This window comes from Cajanus cajan, chromosome 6, assembly GCF_000230855.2.
Source record: "Cajanus cajan strain Asha chromosome 6, NIPB_CcT2T_4, whole genome shotgun sequence".
NCBI classification, from domain to species: Eukaryota; Viridiplantae; Streptophyta; class Magnoliopsida; order Fabales; family Fabaceae; genus Cajanus; species Cajanus cajan.
In genome coordinates this window covers 6,572,705-6,589,824 of record NC_138522.1, presented here as the reverse complement: position 1 = coordinate 6,589,824, position 17,120 = coordinate 6,572,705, and the positions used below count along the sequence as shown (strand labels likewise).

The window sequence follows — 17,120 nt, the reverse complement described above, 5'->3', positions numbered from 1 at the left end:
GCTTGCGCCTTTGAGAATGTTAGGAGCACTTTGATATATAAAGGCTCTACACTTGAGTGGTTCAATATATATATATATATATATATAACAAAAATCACGTAAATAATTTGGTACTATTGATTGTTAAACTCCGAGGTAGATTCCAAAGGAGTACCAGCCAAGTTCTGACTTAAGATACGGGATGATGGTGATGTGCAATCGGTGCTTGTCACCGCCACAAGCTAGTCTTTGAGTGGAAACTAAACAGAGAAAGAAAACCACAAAAAATGTATATCTTTATCAAAACAGAATGTGATTGCCTGATAAAAAAAAAAAATCTAACACTAAAATTTGGATTTAAGCTTTGCCTAAATAATAATTTGGTAGATAAAAAAGATTGCCTAGAAGGGTATGATACAGACTTGACAACAGTGGTTGCATCTCTTGAACTCTCCTCGATTTATCAAATGGCTATGCTCTTCGTCTTTGTATCCATTTTCATAGTCCTATTGATGAAGTTCCTCTTTATAGACAAGTCAAGAAAGAGAAGGTCCAATCTCCCTCCAAGTCCTCCTATCATACCCATTATTGGCAACCTCCACCAGGTTGGCTCCTCCTCACCCCACCTAGCTCTTCAAACACTAGCACAAAAGTATGGTCCCATAATTTTCCTACAACTTGGTCAAATCCCAACGGTGGTTGTGTCCTCAGCAAGACTAGCAAAGGAAGTGTTGAAAACCCATGATCTTGCACTTTCTAGCCGTCCACAACTCTTCTCAGCCAAATACCTCTTCTACAACTGCACAGACATTGCTTTCTCTCCTTACGGTGATTACTGGAGGCACATCAGGAAAATTTGCATACTTGAGCTTCTAAGTGCTAGAAGGGTACAATCTTACAAATGTGTTAGAGAAGAAGAAGTTGCTCGTCTAGTTCACAGGGTCAAAGGGTCTTATCCTGGAACCACCGATTTGTCTAAGATGCTGGGGCTGTATGCAAATGATATCCTTTGCCGAGTGGCATTTGGAAGGGAGTTTTCAGAAGGAGGAGACTATCAACGACATGGGTTCCAAAAGATGCTTGATGAGTATCAGGAACTCCTTGGAGGATTCAGTGTTGGTGACTTCTTTCCTTCCTTGGAGTTCTTGCACAGCTTGACGAGTATGAAGTCAAGACTCCAAGACACTTCTCGAAGATTTGATCAACTCTTTGATCAGATACTGAATGAGCACATGAGTGCAAATAATGTGGAGGAGCATAAGGACCTTGTTGATGTTTTACTCGAGGTGCAGAAGAATGGCTCCCACGAGATGCCTCTCACCACTGATAATATCAAGGCAATCATCTTGGTTAGTGAAAACTTGTGTTGGTTTGGGAAAAACTCTTGTTTTAGTTCGTTTACAGTTTATCCCTTTAAGTTTTAACTCCATAATTACCACGTTTTATTACTTTACGTGTAAGTTAATCTATGAAAGCTCCATCATATTATCTTATGGATTAGTTAATTGGTAATAGTTTTGTTGAGATACAAGCAAAGTCATATATCATTCAAATAAGAAGATGAACAAGAACTTATATAAATACGATTCTCTTCATTGATAGAAAGACTTTTTGAATGATATTCAAAAACAAAATTGTGAAAGCTTAAATATAAAGTGAACAATATCTTCCCAATGTGAAGATATGTGTGTGGTGATCCCCGGATCACAATAGTTTTTTATATTAGATTTTTCAAAAACTTATTTTTAACTTATACCTCACACACGATCACAATTATGGTTTGCAGAGTAATTCTTGACATTGCAGCAAACAGGACTGATGCAGCCGCAATGCACTTGTGTTGAGTCAAAAAAAATCTTTACGTTGCGGTGGCAATTGTAGTTGTCTATTGCAATTTAAAACCTTAACTTAAAGTTAATTTTAATATATGGAAATTTTTTTTTTTTTTCTATTTTCTTATCTGAAAGAATCTATGAAGAGCAATCAAGTCCTAATGACAATTGACAACCCTTTGTGTTAAATGTTAATGCAGGACATGTTTGCTGCAGGAACTGATACAACCTTCATAACTCTTGATTGGGCAATGACGGAGCTGCTAATGAATCCACAGGTGATGGAAAAGGCACAAAAGGAAGTTCGGAGCATCTTGGGAGAGAGAAGAGTTGTTGGAGAGAGTGATCTGCATCAGCTGGAGTACATGAGAGCTATTATCAAAGAGATATTTCGGTTTCATCCTGCAGTTCCAGTGCTACTCCCCAGGGAATCCATGGAAGATGCTGTGATAGAGGGGTATAGAATTCCAGCTAAAACGAGATTTTTTGTGAATGCTTGGGCAATAGGTAGGGACCCAGAAAGTTGGGCAGATCCTAATGCATTTAAACCAGAGAGGTTTTTAGGGAGCGATATTGACTACAGAGGGCAGGATTTTGAGCTAATACCGTTTGGGGCAGGTAGAAGAGGTTGTCCAGGTATTACTTTTGCCATTACAACTGTTGAGCTTGCTCTGGCTCAACTCCTCTACAGTTTTGATTGGGAGTTTCCTCCTGGTATAACCCCCAAAGACTTGGACCTCACTGAAGTCTTCGGTATCTCAATGCACAGGAGAGAACATCTTCATGTGGTTGCTAAACCATATTTCCATGAAGACTTGGGATACAACAAGCAAGCATAAAAGGGGTCCTATGTTTTAGACTTTAATCATGTCAAGGTGTGTGTTAGTGTCTGCCGTGTAACAGTGTGTCCAGGTGTGCACGATAGTATTTAGTCATGTGTCAGATGCCAGAGTTGGTGCTTGATAAATTATTAATTAAGTTGATGTTAAGAAGTAGTTAAGTTAACTAGTGGGTAAATAAAAGTAAGAAAACCGAATGAATCATTGGTGAATTGTGTGATTGGATGAACTTGGTTCATTTGGAAGTTTTCATTACGAACTCCAGCTATTCTGAGTTGCTTGAATAAATGGAAACATCTTCATAGGGTCACATTCATATGCCCTGGTCCTCCATAAAAGAAGAAACTGTATGTCCAACATTTTTTAACAGACTCTTGCAAGGCAATTTAACCATTAAGGTAAATGTTAACTAGTGCCTTCAAGACAATTGTATAAAATTTAATAAATAAAAAAATTCCAGATATATTGAACACTATTTTCTTGTAAATATTTTCCATTTATTGTTTTTAAATAAGGGTGCTGTTTAAAGCATTTATTAGTAAAACCCATAACAAATTTATTTTCATAAAAATGTTGTGCCGGCAATCTATGCTGTCTAAGAGTTTCCAAAAAATGTTTATGATGCACCAATAAGCTGGATTAAGATACAAACAAGAAGGAATTGACAAGCATAAGCAATTCATCATTTATAACTTTTGGAATACTGGTAAACTAAACCACGTCTAATTTTCAAAGATCCACCTTATATCAAATATTGATCGATCAGTTTGCTTTAGACGACTTCATTTTATAATTTTGAGAAGGCAATCGAAATCACTAAACGGAAAATCACGAAGACATCCTGTGATGCTCAGAGAATTGCACAATATCTTCTTCCCAGAATTGATCATCAAACTTGACATAAATTTCAAAAGGATGGAAGGACGGGATGCAAAATGGATCCAAACGCATACAAACACAAACACGCAATACGTTAAACAGACGCAAGAGGGCTTCTGCAACAATTTAACCAGGATTCAGAATTAATCTAGTATATCATACATGGCCAGTTGCAATACAGATACATAACTACAACAGTTACCATTAATGGAACAGTAATATGACACAATTGATTTCTTTTTCTTTTCTTTTTCTTTTGGTTATGGAAATTTCTAAGAAAAATAAAAGCATTTGGCCAAAAAGGTTGATACATAGCCACATGGAAGAAACCTACATTAAAATGGCTGCCCAACTATCTGCATTTACAATTCAGTAGTGAAAATAAGATGGGGGGGGGGGGGGGGGGGGGGGTAATTATGACAATCTCGGAAAGCGTCTGCTGGCAAATCATATTAACTAAAGGATGGGCAGTGAGACTATGCTAAGGGTCAGCATCCAAAATTGAGTTCCTTAGCCTGCTGTCTGTATATGCTCATCCACAAGCATTATTGTCTCCGTGAGGATCAATCAAATACTTACCTCAATGGGTCTTGATATCCTGAAGATAGCGCCCAATTTGCTGAGCACCAATATATAGTGCATCAGCAACAAGAAAGACTCCAATCTATGCCACAAATATCAAACTTGTGAATGTCATGATTAAGAAATTAGATTTACAATTGAAGGTCTACAACAGATAAATTACCAGGCGTGCAGAAAACACTAATCTATATCCCCAACCTTCCTTGGCTGCAGCTGCTCTTTGTTGCTCAGTAAAACTGGAAATAATTATGAAGTCAGAAATTTGCAATCATATCCTAAATTTTTAGAACAATAAAATCACATAAGAAGGCTGCAAATTGTACTCAATAATGATATAAAATGATCAAGAAATTATGTCCATGTCATTAATTATGTCCAACAAGCAATAAACATTCCACTATATAGAAGTTGGCATCAACTAGAGAATGGATCATAAATCTGTATAGTATTCTCTGGATGTTAAAATTCTTATTTTGTGATGCAACCAGGAAATTAGGTTATATATATATATATATATATATATATATATATATATAGAGAGAGAGAGAGAGAGAGAGAGAGAGATAGAAAGGGATCCATTTACTCTAGAAGTAAGAATAAATCTATCAAGACTTACTTTGTTCAATAATTCATATTTTACATAAAATTTTAACGATCCAACCGTTGAATTTAAAGTTCTTAATGCATAAATCATATTCTACAATATCACCCCAACACACTTAGTTGTAACCCAACAGGCAGGCAGCTCAAGCCCAAAGCATTTGCCCACCCATAGAATATGAACCATGCACAACCTTAGGCTATACAATTTTCTGTTACTATTGCCAGCAAACATTGTCAAACACTCTCTAACACATTTTTTCTAACACTATTATTAGTTCAAGTTTATTAAAAACTACAAAACCAAGAGAAAGGTTCATTAAATAAAACTTGGGACCCACAATTTTATAAACTCTAATAAATTTTATTGACTTTTCAGTATTTAGATTAAAGCTTTTTATAAGATCTGATTATCATTTGTCAGACAATATGCTAGTTTCATCTTACAGTGATATTCAGCCTTTGCAAAGTTTATACATTGCCTGTTTTCATTGTGTTCGAAAAAGATTTTTGGAAACAAAATTCAACTCCATTGTGTTATCTTTGACATTACACATATAATGACACCCAATTTGTAAACTGATTAGTAAATTAGTAGGTGATTTTATCTTTTGGCATGATGAGATATAAACCGATACCTATACACTTAATATATCCAAAAGAAAATAAATCAATTCCAAAAATCATAGTAATTAAGTGAGATTACTACTAAAAGGAATCACCAGAAAATTTATCAATATGTAAATAACATAAAATTTCTTTTCTTTGAAATTAAAAAAAAAAAAATACCATGGATCTTCGATATGTATCACCTATTATGTAACTTTGTCCAAGTCATACCGAAAACTGTGATAAGGTGATTTTGAACAAAGATTTTGTACTAGCGTTTCCAACCAATCATAAATGTGTAAGAAGTATTACAAAGTAAAACATTCTAAGGTGGCATGAATTCATTGTAAAAACATTGTAAACAGTATAGATTATAAAATAACTTATTTTATCCAATAGAGATAACTTCAATTTGACAAGGCCAGATAGACTTCATCGACAATATTATATAGCATGCATTAGGACAGAAAAAGTTTAGATAAAATAATCACCCAAGGAATTCTGAAACGCCACCAATTCCAGCAAACTTGAGAGGCACTGGGCCCTCCACAATGAGATCCTGCATCACAGTAAATAATGGCCAAAAAGGAATGAGCTCACCAGATAAGCCAATTTTCTTTACACACATTTGATCAAGTAAATCAGAATAGAAATTCCAGAAAATTGAAATTGGAAAACCTGCCTCTTCTTCAGCAGCTTCAAATCCTCCTTGAACCCAAAACAGATTTTTATAGCCAGCATTATACAGTAGTTCACAAGCAGCAAGTGATCTAGCCAGAAAGTGAGGTTCAAAAAACTACACAAAACTATGTTGTTCATTTGACATTAACAAAATTATCAGATAATTTCTTTCATCCACCATGGAAAAACTGAAATAGGATTTAACATGGCAGAGGAAGTACCAAATATATTTTAAGTAAGCAGAAAATCAGATAAAGAAACAACTCAATTGAGTGTGCATGTGCAATCAATCAATTGAATGTATAAATCTCACCTCAACCCCTTCTGGCATGCAACAATTAATTCAGAATCTTTGGGGAACTTCTCCTCAACTTTGGCTAAGAACTGGCTGTTGAAGAGAGGAAAGATATGAATTATAAAATTCATGTACACAGAAAATAAATCAGAAGAGGAAACGATAGTTTATGATACCTGTCATAAGACAGTGTAGGCATGCCACTCCACCAACCTCCTATTCAACACAACATCAAGTCATATGTAGTAGATTTCTAATAAAACCTACCAATTTATTTTATAAATTTAGAAAGCCTGTCTAACAAATGAAATTAGTAATGAAGGAATCAGCATGGATTTTTTAATACCCATGACAAAATTTGTGACTTTTGTGGGAATGGTTCCAAAATCTAGTTTATTATCAACATCAAATATTGGAATCCAGGTTGAAGCTCTCACCCATGCCTACAAAACACAAAAAGAGCAAGCAACTGTCACAACAATGAAGTGAAAGTAAAGGCAAAAGTGTCAGATTACTTATTTGCAATAAGAAAGGAATTAGTATTACAAAACAAAATTAAATTCATAGGGACATGCTTCTGATGCTGTCTTTACAACTACCAAGATCAATTACCATCATGTAATTAGCTTCAATAATGTCTTACCACAACAATAACATGTTTAAAATGTCAAATTGCTATACTCATCCTCCTACTACAGGGTAAAACAACTAAATTATGTGTGCATTGTAGGTAAACAAAAGCAACAGCTGCATTCAAAAGGTAACCTTTTTGTGTTCATTCGAGGGCCGAACATCAAGAAGGGGCTTGCTTGAAAGCTGAACTGCATAGCCAGCTTCCCTTGGGGTAAGAACTTTAACTTTTCCATCTCTGATCTACAAGAATAATCAAGCAAACCGCGTGAAAAAAAATTCTGAGGGACATCCACATGTGAATCAACATCATGGTCAAAAAAAGGGGTTAATCATACAAAAAGAGGACACCTTCCAACAACACGGACTTTATCATTCATTGAGAAACCCCAAACAATAAATACCTCAATGCACTAGAGGAAGGAAACAAAATTATGAAAATTCAATTTGACTCTAAACTCCACACTGGTTACTAGGCTGTCTAGACATTCAGCTTATATCATACATGAGCATCAAAGGTCCTCCTTGAATAAACTTCTCCATAAACACCAACAAAAAAATAAGTAGATAAAGAGTCTATTTGGATATAATCTTAGAAGCGATTTTGAAAGCTTCTCTACTAAAAAATAATTTTTATTTTCAGTAAAGAAGCTCTAAAAAACGTTTCTAATTTATATCCAAACACACTCTAAATGAATTGAACTTCTAACATAAGCTAAAATAAATATACACTTCATAGTTTGGATTAGCTAGATCAGAGAACTTGTATAAAAGTTAAGTGCATGTGCTAATTTTAGTTTTTATTTGACTTTCTTATTTCTTCTTTTTCACGGAGTGAAGAATGTTCCTTAGAAAACAAGAGAAAACAAAATGGGGGAAATTGAAATACCAGAGCTTCCCATCTCTTTCTGGCAGCAGCCATGTCCCTCATTTGCTTCAATTCATAATCCTCACTCTGGGCCTGGACTCGAAGAAGGCTCTTCCTCTGCAAAAAGAAAACGCTGTTATCATCAGAAAGAAGGCACAAAAGAAAGTCAAAGGCATTAATTATTAAGAAGGGAAAGAGTGAATGAATGAATACCAAGGTGTGGGGTGTGGTTGTGAAAGAAGGATTGAATTGTAAGGAAGATAGTGAGGCATAATTAGAATTAGCGGCGAGAGGAATGTGTTTAGCAGAGGATTTCGTGAGAGTGTTTATGGGAAGGGATAGCGCTTCCATTAGAGCTCAGAACGAGGAAACAAACCGCGATTGTTCTGATTCCCTATCCTCTGCACTCTGCACTCTGCACTCTGCACTCTACACCCTACCCTACCATCTTCTCGTTACTCATTCCAAATCCATAACAGTCAAAATCAAAATCCTAAGCATTTCAACCATCTTAGTTCTTCTTACTTCTTACCTTCCTTCAACCGTAATTTCTTTTCTTTTTAATAAAAAGTAATTTTAGATAATTTTGCACTTAAAAATAAAATAATAATAATAAAAACAAAATAACTTTTCATAAATTAAAATTAATTTGTATGTAAATTAAAAAAAAAATTAATGGCAAATTTTATAAAAATTTTAGTTTATAAAAAAAAAATTATTCTCACAAATAGTTATAAAAAAAATTATTCAAACATCACTTTCATCTTTGACAATTAAGAACATGTTTAGTACATGCGTTTCAATGATAATAAAATAAATTTATTTATAAAATGAAAAAAAATGTGAATTACGTTCAACTCACTGTTTTTTTTCTAAACACACACACAAAGACTTCCACGAAATTTAATGTAAGACTTTCTTCTTCTTCTTCTTTTTCTTTATGACCAGTGACTTTGGTTGTCGTTTAAATTAAAATAATCATATTTATGTGACCGTTCAGAAAAATTAATAGTTATTTTTTTATTATAAGAAAGTGTAATTTTGTTTAAGGAGGACAAATGTTTTTTTTAAGGAGGACAATGAGAGTTGAGAGATGTCACGTTGTATTCGAAAGTAAACGTGATATCTCCTATTGTGCTACATGTTCAAAAGTCCGAAATCCAATTTCAATTTTAAGTTAAGAGGACAAATGTCTTGTGCTAACTTGGTGGGATATGGTTAATTTATACTGGTAACTAGTTTTTATAAATTTTACAATTTATTTTTCTGTTAAATTATTATTTTACAATCAGTTTTCTGTTTTTTTATTACGGCAGTTTTTTTTTTATAAATAATAGTTAATTAATTAATTTAACAATTCTCAATTTTTTGTTGACAGAAAGTTCTTTTTAGATTTTTTAATCTTAAAACAATAACGATGAAATAAAACAAGAATTTAATAAAAATATAATTTTAATAAAAATATATATATTATATGTAACAATATAACAAATCGTATATTATAACATACATTACAATAGAAAAAAGTAAGATAATTAACTTAAGATTCAAGTGTATATTGGAAGTTCATAGTTAAACCTTAAATATAATAGCTCAATAAATTACTATACTTACTACAAAACAATATTATGCAATGAAAAAACATAAACATTAAATAGTATTTAAATATTTATATAACAATATATATATAGGAGCAGAAAACTTAAAATAGTCTTTGCTTATAATAGCTTGAAAACATAAAATCTCTCGGAAGGATTATAACAAAGTCTTGTACATTCATACAAATTCTAAAGTTAGAAAATAACAAAAATCTTAAGTTGTCAATCAAACAATTAACTAGCTATATCAGAACAATTTTCACCAAAATATTGTCATTTTTTACATGGTCAAAAACATCGCGACCGTTCTCTAGTCTAATCCTAACCATTTCCATGACAAATATGATCATCGTAGTCCAATACATGATAAAGTAAGAGTAAAGTAGTATAAAGAGAAACAACATATAATATATAAATCAATAAGCTATTTATATAAGCAACTTCATTACCATAGTTCAACAATAAACTTCATAACAATTATAAAATCAACAATTTTACAACTTAACTTAGCAACTCAATAATAACAACACAACAACTTAACAAGTCGATGCGTTGTCACACATTCTCACCTAAATGATCTCTTATAATACAAATTAGTAGTTTAAGTGTTTTGACCTTACTGAATCAACAACCATCCCATAATATTTAGGTCATACAACACAATTTTGAATATCAATTCAATAATGATTTCTCATATTTCGTCACTTAAAATAATAGTTAATCGATTAATTTAACAATTCTCATTTTTTTGTTGAAAGAAAGTTCTTTTAGGTTTTTTAATCTTAACTTTAGTCGTTTCGAACAATGACAAAGAAATAAAACCAGAATTTAATAAAAATATAATTTTAATAAAAAAATATATTATATGTAACAATATAACAAATCGTATATTATAACATACATTACAATAGAAAAAAGTAAGATAATTAACTTAAGATTCACGTGTATATTGAAAGTTCATAGTTAAACCTTAAATATAACAGTTCAACAAATTACTATACTTACTACAACACAATAATATGCAATGAAAAAATATAAACATCAAATAATATTTAAATATTCATACAATAATATATATATATATATATATATATATATATATGAGCAGAAAACCTAAAATAGTCTTTGCTTATAATAGCTTGAAAACATAAAATCTCTCAATAAGATTACAACGAAGTCTTGTACACTCATACAAATTCCAAAATTAGAAAATAACAAAAATCTTAAGTTGTCAGTCAAACAATTAACTAGCTATATCAGAACAATTTTCACCAAAATATTGTCATCTTTTACATGGTCAAAACATCGTGACCGTCCTCTAGTCTAATCCTAACCATTTCCATAACAAATATGACCATCGTAGTCCAATATATGATAAAGTAAGAGTAAAGTAATATAAAGAGAAACAACATATAATATATAAATCAATAAGCTATCTATATAAGCAACTTCATTACCATAGTTCAACAATAAACTTCATAACAGTTATAAAATCAACAATTTTACAACTTAACTTAGCAACTCAGTAATAACAACACAACAACTTAGCAAGTCGATGTGTTGTCACACATTCTCAACTAAAAGATCTCTTATAATACAAATTAGTAGTTTAAGTGTTTTGACCTTACTGAATCAACAACCATCCCATAATATTTAGTTCATACAACACAATTTTGGATATCAATCCAATAATAAACCAATAATGATTTCTCATATTTCGTCACTTAAACTAGAAAAGCTCAATACTATGGTTTGGTTTAGTAATAGCTTGATTATGGGTCTGTCATGGTATTGATATACGTTAACCAAGTCACATGTGGAATTAAGTCTGATAACTATCTTTTTGGTACCACATACCTTTCCAACAATCAATTAAAGATTTTACCATTTGACTTTATACCTTACTTAGATTGGTCAATTCAATAGCAGTATGACTTAATCTTGTCCCTATACTATATCAACTAAAAACCTACCTAAATGAGACACAACATTCCACTTCAAGAGATAACTGACTCAATAAGGATTTTCAACTTTAGGGCTCCTATCCACACAATGGAACATTTCATCTTTTTTTTAAAACAAAGCACTCTTTTCTAGTCCTAATCTAACACACAGTTCAACAACATACATCATGCATCACCTCAACACAGTTAAGCTCAACATTGTATCTTTACTTATTTAACTCAACATATACAACACTTGGAAAATTATCTAAATCAATAAAATTCAACTTAACATACTTCATAATATGCTACACCATGGTCTTTCATCATAAACGACATAAATACATCACAGATTCACAATTAAATGATGTACCACATCTCATATAAGATAAAAGCTCAAAATGTGAGTAAGATTCAAAATAGAGTCCTCGTCGGGTAAGGGTATTCTCGTTGGGTAACTTGAGCTCTCTATAGCTCCTCATTGGGTGACGCTACTCTTAATCAACGAAAAAAACACTGTGACTTTCCTTGTTGGGAAAACTTTTGCTCGTTGGGAAAGTAGACCCCCTTATAGGTTTTCTCGTTGGGTGCATTGTGCCTTGTCGAGCAAACCAATGAAAAACCTAACCTACCTTATAGTCATATTCTCATTGTGACAAAAATCATGTTGCTAAATGTGAATGCAATTCTAGGTAGATGTTCTTCACTTATAAAGGAGTGTTGCGTGCCATAACATCTTGTTGGGCGAGAACATGGTTTTTATCCATGGAAAACTAACTTCTCACATCAAAATCCAACCATCTACTCTACAATCTCAACATAAAACTTGAAATCATCATGTACATATATCATACAACTTAAACACAAAGAAAGTACCTCATGCAACCAATTTGAGACTCAAGAGTACCAATTCTTCTTGAAAACCATCATAAACCACATAAAACCTGAAACACCAAGGTTATCAAACCTTAATTCAACACCACAACCACCAATGGGTAAATCAATGTAGTAACCAACAAATACAACACAAATAAGATTAATCTACTAGCTTCCCTTACCTCAAATTCTCCATAATTCAAAGAAAGAGATAAGGAATCTAAGAAACTTTGAACTCTCGTTTGATGACTTCTCTCTTTGATTCTCAACTCTTTGGCTTTGAATTTTTACTTGGGCAACACGGGTCTAGGGAAGGACCAGGATGTTCCTATGAATCTATAAGAGAAGGTATCATTTAGTTCTAAAGTCCATTTGTCTAAAACCTCTATCTAAAACTTTAAGAAATAAACTTATGAATTTCAAGTTTTCTGAAAATCTTATATACCTTTTGACGTTTTTTTTGTTAACTTTGGCATACACAAAATGACAGTAAACAACTAAACTTTTAGGGTGTGTTTGGATGAGAAATTTTACAAATTCAAAGAATTTTAAATTTTTAATATTTGAATTATTTTGATTTCAACTTCTATCATTTTTAAAATATTTTGTTTGGATAAGTTAATTCAAATTTCTCAAATTTTAAATTATTGGGTTGGATATGATAATTTGATTCTACCATAGTAAAATTGATTTTAAAAATATATTTCTATGTTGAAATTTTTAAATTAAATGTTATAAAAATACATATTAGCTAATTTTTAAATATTTAATAATTTAAAAAATTAATATTAGATAATATTTAATAATTTTAAAAATATTTTTGAATATTCAATAATTAAAAACATGAAGAGATAAGAGATAAGATAAAAATATATAAGTGAAATAAGAAAAAAATATGAAGAATTTCAAATTTTTACTTTTTAGAGAGAATTTGAAATTCTACTATTTCAAAGAATTTCACAAATACTTGAATTTCAAATTTCTTATAAATTCTCCATCAAAACTATTTTTTTCAACAATAATATTTTTGGGAATTTTCATTTAAGCTCTTATAATTTTAATTTATCATTTTATTTTGATTTTTAAATTAAATTTTAATATTTTTAAAATAAATTATTAATAATTAAAAATAAGTCTCTTTCATAATATAAAAATATTTATTTATCATTTATTATTATTTTCAATTAAAATGTGATTTATATATTGAAAAGTATTTATTTATTATAAATTTTAATAACATAAAATAAAAATTAAACACATGCATTGATTTGAAAGATTATTTTTTAATTTTAAAATTGGTTTTATTTATAACTAGTTTTCTCTCACAAAGGTTATTAAGTGAGTCTCAGTTATACATATTACCCATTTTTACCTCTTTTCTTCTTCAATTTAAGCATATAATCTCTTTTACTTATAAAATCTTCAAAAAAAAAATTTTTATCCAAGTTCATGTTTAAATAATATATAAAATTTGGAAATCAATGACAATTACTTATCTATATTTAAAAGATTCGTTAATAAAAAAAAATATGCATATATTTTTAATGGTTCTAATCAATAACTACACATCCTTTTATTTTTTTAACATTAATTACTACCACCTATATTTTTTTTTTAATTTAACAAGAACCACATTTTGTGTCAAAATAAAAAAAGTTTAACAACATATGCTCGAATTGTGTTATATATTAATCAACATATGTTTTAATTAGAAAATGAGAGTCAAATTCTGAATAAGATTTTTTATAATAATTTGAAAAAAAATAAATAAAAAATGTTTTTTATCTGTTAAAATTAACTTATATGAATTAAAAAATATTTTTAAAATATAATAGAAGAAAATTATTATAAATAAATTTAGGCTTAAATATGTTTTTAGTTCATCAAATTTAGGATAATTTTATTTTTGGTCCCTCAAATTTAAAATTGTTATTTTTTAGTCCCTATAATTTCAAAAAAAATTATTTTAGTCCTTATATTCAAATTTCGTTAAGAAATTTATCAAATATTATTGTATAAAATCTACCTATTATTGCATAACTGTCTTAATTAATCACTTTCAGATATGTTATTGGTGACTTAAAAGATTAAAATAATATTTTTAAAAATTACATGGACTAAAAATAACAGTTTTACATTTGAGGGACCAAAAATAAATTTATCTTATAAGGGACTAAAAATATATTTAAACCATAAATTTATATATAAACTAATTTTAACATTAAAATGAATATTAAAAAAAAACTATTCAATAACACATAGAACCAGTGATTTAAAAACCGGACCGAACCGGCCGGTCGGACCGGTTGGACCGGGAACCGGTGGTCCAGCCGGTCCGAATCTTAAGTTGGATCGGTTGTGCAGTCGACCCGTTTCAAACCGGATTGAACCGGTCAATTTTCCGGTTCAACCGGTGAACCGGTGGGTCAAACCGGTTCAACCATTTTTTTTTTCTTTTTTTTTTCTTTTAATTTTTTTAAGGGACCATAAACCATAGTTTTAAAAATCAGACCGGTCATCGAACCGGTTAAGGTACTGGGTCAGTGGGTCAAAGGTTGAACCGGTGGGTCACTAATTGAACCGCATGACTCGATTTTTATTTATTTTTATTAAAAAATATTCATATTAAATATATTTTATACTTATAAATTTTAATAAATTCATATCTTATTTTAAATTTCAATTTTTTTATCTTATTTAAAATTATTTTTATTTTTATTTTGTAAAAAAATACATAAAAAAATTACATGTTAAACGGTATATTAATACAAATTAAAAATATAAACAATATGTACATGCTTGCAATTAATATCACAAAATAATATATGTAATATTTATATAGATATTGCATTATTAAATATATAATTTAAAATTAATAATATACTATAAAAGTTATTTAAGTTGTATATATTGCAAACAAATATATTAGAACAAGTAGTCATTGTTATATTTAATAAGACTCCTTGCTTTTTCATTAAGAGATTCAATTTTCATTATTATTTTTGTGATTTATGGTCCCTTAAAAAAAATTTTAAAAAAATATAAAAAAAAGTGGTTGAACCGGTTTGACCCACCGGTTCACCGGTTGAACCGGAAAATTGACCGGTTCAATCCGGTTTGAAACGGGTCGACTGCATAACCGATCCAACTTCAGATTCGGACCGGCTGGACCACCGGTTCCCGGTCCGACCGGCCGGTTCGGTCCGGGTTTTAAAACACTGCCATAAACCACAAAAAATAATAATGAAAATTAAATCTCTTAATAGAAAAGTAAGGAATCTTATTAAATATAACAATGACTACTTCTAATATATTTGTTTGCAATATATATAACTTAAATAACTTTTATAGTATATTATTAATTTTAAATTATATATTTAATAATATAATATTTATGTAAATATTACATATATTATCTTGTGATATTAATTGCAAGCATATTATATATGTACATATTATTTATATTTTTAATTTGTATTAATATACTGTTTAACATGTAATTTTTTATGTATTTTTTTACAAAATAAAAATAAAAATAATTTTAAATAAGATAGAAAAATTGAAATTTAAAATAAGATATGAATTTATTAAAATTTATAAGTATAAAATATAGTTAATATGAATATTTTTTTAATATAAATAAATAAAAACCGAGTCATGCGGTTCAACTAATGACCCACCAGTTCAACCTTTGACCCACTGACTTAGTACCTTAACCGGTTTGATGACCGGTCCGGTTTTTAAAACTATGCAGAACGCCAATAATATGCTAATGGATGAGCTGTTGGTGAACAGAAGAACTGTGCACTCTGTCACCTCAGTGGCTCAATCATATTTCCTATGATAGACGACAAATAAAAATCAAGCAACTTCGCTCGTGGTATGCAGCCACCCATAAATAAATGAATAAAGTTTCATGATGTTACAGCTTTCTCACTCTCACATGCTCAACTCAATTTCCATTGCAAAATTGTAACAAGTATAAGTCACGTAATCTTTAAGGTTGTTTTGCACGAAGAAAATAAATAAATGAGAAATAAGGTGACTAGAATTAGAAAAAATAAATAAGAAATAAAATATTTGATTTAAGAGATAAAAAACTTTAATAATTACATATTAATCATATAAAACAGTTAATTAATCAAATATTATTGTTGGTAAGTATGATTTATTTATTTATTATTAGATAAAATTTGTTTTTAGTTTTTTTATCTTATATTTTAGACTTATTTTAATTTTTTTAAAATATTTATTTTGGCCATTTATCTTCTAAATTTAAATATTTAGTCCTTTTGAAACATGAATTATTTTTTATTTTGAAAGAAGATTTTGAATCTTTTGTTGACCAATTCAAAATTTAAATTTTGTTTCATTAAATTCATCTATATGAAAAATATTAAATACAATTAATGTTTGAATCCAAAAAATTTATAAATATGATCAAAATTACCTGAAAAGTTATTTCATGAACAATTAAAAAAATAATATGAAATTAAGTTTTTATAATTATTTTTATTATATTTTGGACTTATTTATATTTAATTTTCATCATATTTATAGTACTTTTTGGTTTGAACTTCAGTTATATTTAATAGTTTTTATATAAATGAATTTAATTAGACAAAATTCAAGTTTTAAAATGGTCAATAAAAAATTCAAAATCTTTTCTCAAAATTTAAAATAATCTTTGTTTCAAAATGATCAAATAGATCCAAATTTAGAAGATAAAAAATTAAAACAAACATTTAGAAAGATAAAAAATAAAAATGAACCTAAAAATTAAGATAAAAGACTAAAAATATAATTTAACCTTTATTATAAAAATTAATAACCTACCATAAATGATAAATTATAATTAGATGATAATGTAAGATTATTTTGTTAGAAATTTTATTTCTAATAATTAATG

At 29.6% G+C, this 17,120-nt stretch overlaps 2 protein-coding genes across 2 annotated transcripts; one reads left to right on the top strand and one right to left on the bottom strand.

Annotated features, from left to right (window-relative positions):
• Nucleotides 1–342: 342 nt before the first annotated feature.
• Nucleotides 343–2,960, top strand: LOC109797208 (cytochrome P450 71AP13). The gene is made up of 2 exons (XM_020357163.3): nt 343–1,328; nt 2,012–2,960. Exons 1-2 carry the CDS (start codon nt 447–449, stop codon nt 2,648–2,650), a joined length of 1,521 nt encoding a protein of 506 aa, XP_020212752.1. The 5' UTR covers nt 343–446; the 3' UTR covers nt 2,651–2,960.
• A 683-nt stretch (nt 2,961–3,643) lies between these two features.
• On the bottom strand, nt 3,644–8,280 carry LOC109797393 (Rhodanese/Cell cycle control phosphatase superfamily protein). Its single transcript, XM_020357420.2, has 10 exons — nt 8,008–8,280; nt 7,816–7,911; nt 7,062–7,169; nt 6,643–6,739; nt 6,473–6,512; nt 6,315–6,389; nt 6,003–6,090; nt 5,812–5,879; nt 4,275–4,347; nt 3,644–4,193 (listed from the first exon to the last, which is right to left on the bottom strand). The coding sequence occupies exons 1-10, from the start codon at nt 8,143–8,145 to the stop codon at nt 4,110–4,112; spliced, it is 867 nt and encodes a 288-aa protein (XP_020213009.1). The 5' UTR covers nt 8,146–8,280; the 3' UTR covers nt 3,644–4,109.
• Between the last annotated feature and the right edge of the window lie 8,840 nt (nt 8,281–17,120).

Coding starts and splice junctions, on each gene's coding strand:
- LOC109797208 (XM_020357163.3), top strand. CDS start 447: ATGGCTATGCTCTTCGTCTTTGTATCCATTTTCATAGTCCTATTGATG. Junction 1,329..2,011: donor ATATCAAGGCAATCATCTTG/GTTAGTGAAAAC, acceptor ATGTTAATGCAG/GACATGTTTGCTGCAGGAAC.
- LOC109797393 (XM_020357420.2), bottom strand. CDS start 8,145: ATGGAAGCGCTATCCCTTCCCATAAACACTCTCACGAAATCCTCTGCT. Junction 6,390..6,472: donor CCTACACTGTCTTATGACAG/GTATCATAAACT, acceptor TCTCTTCAACAG/CCAGTTCTTAGCCAAAGTTG. Junction 4,348..5,811: donor GGCGTTTCAGAATTCCTTGG/GTGATTATTTTA, acceptor AATTATTTCCAG/TTTTACTGAGCAACAAAGAG.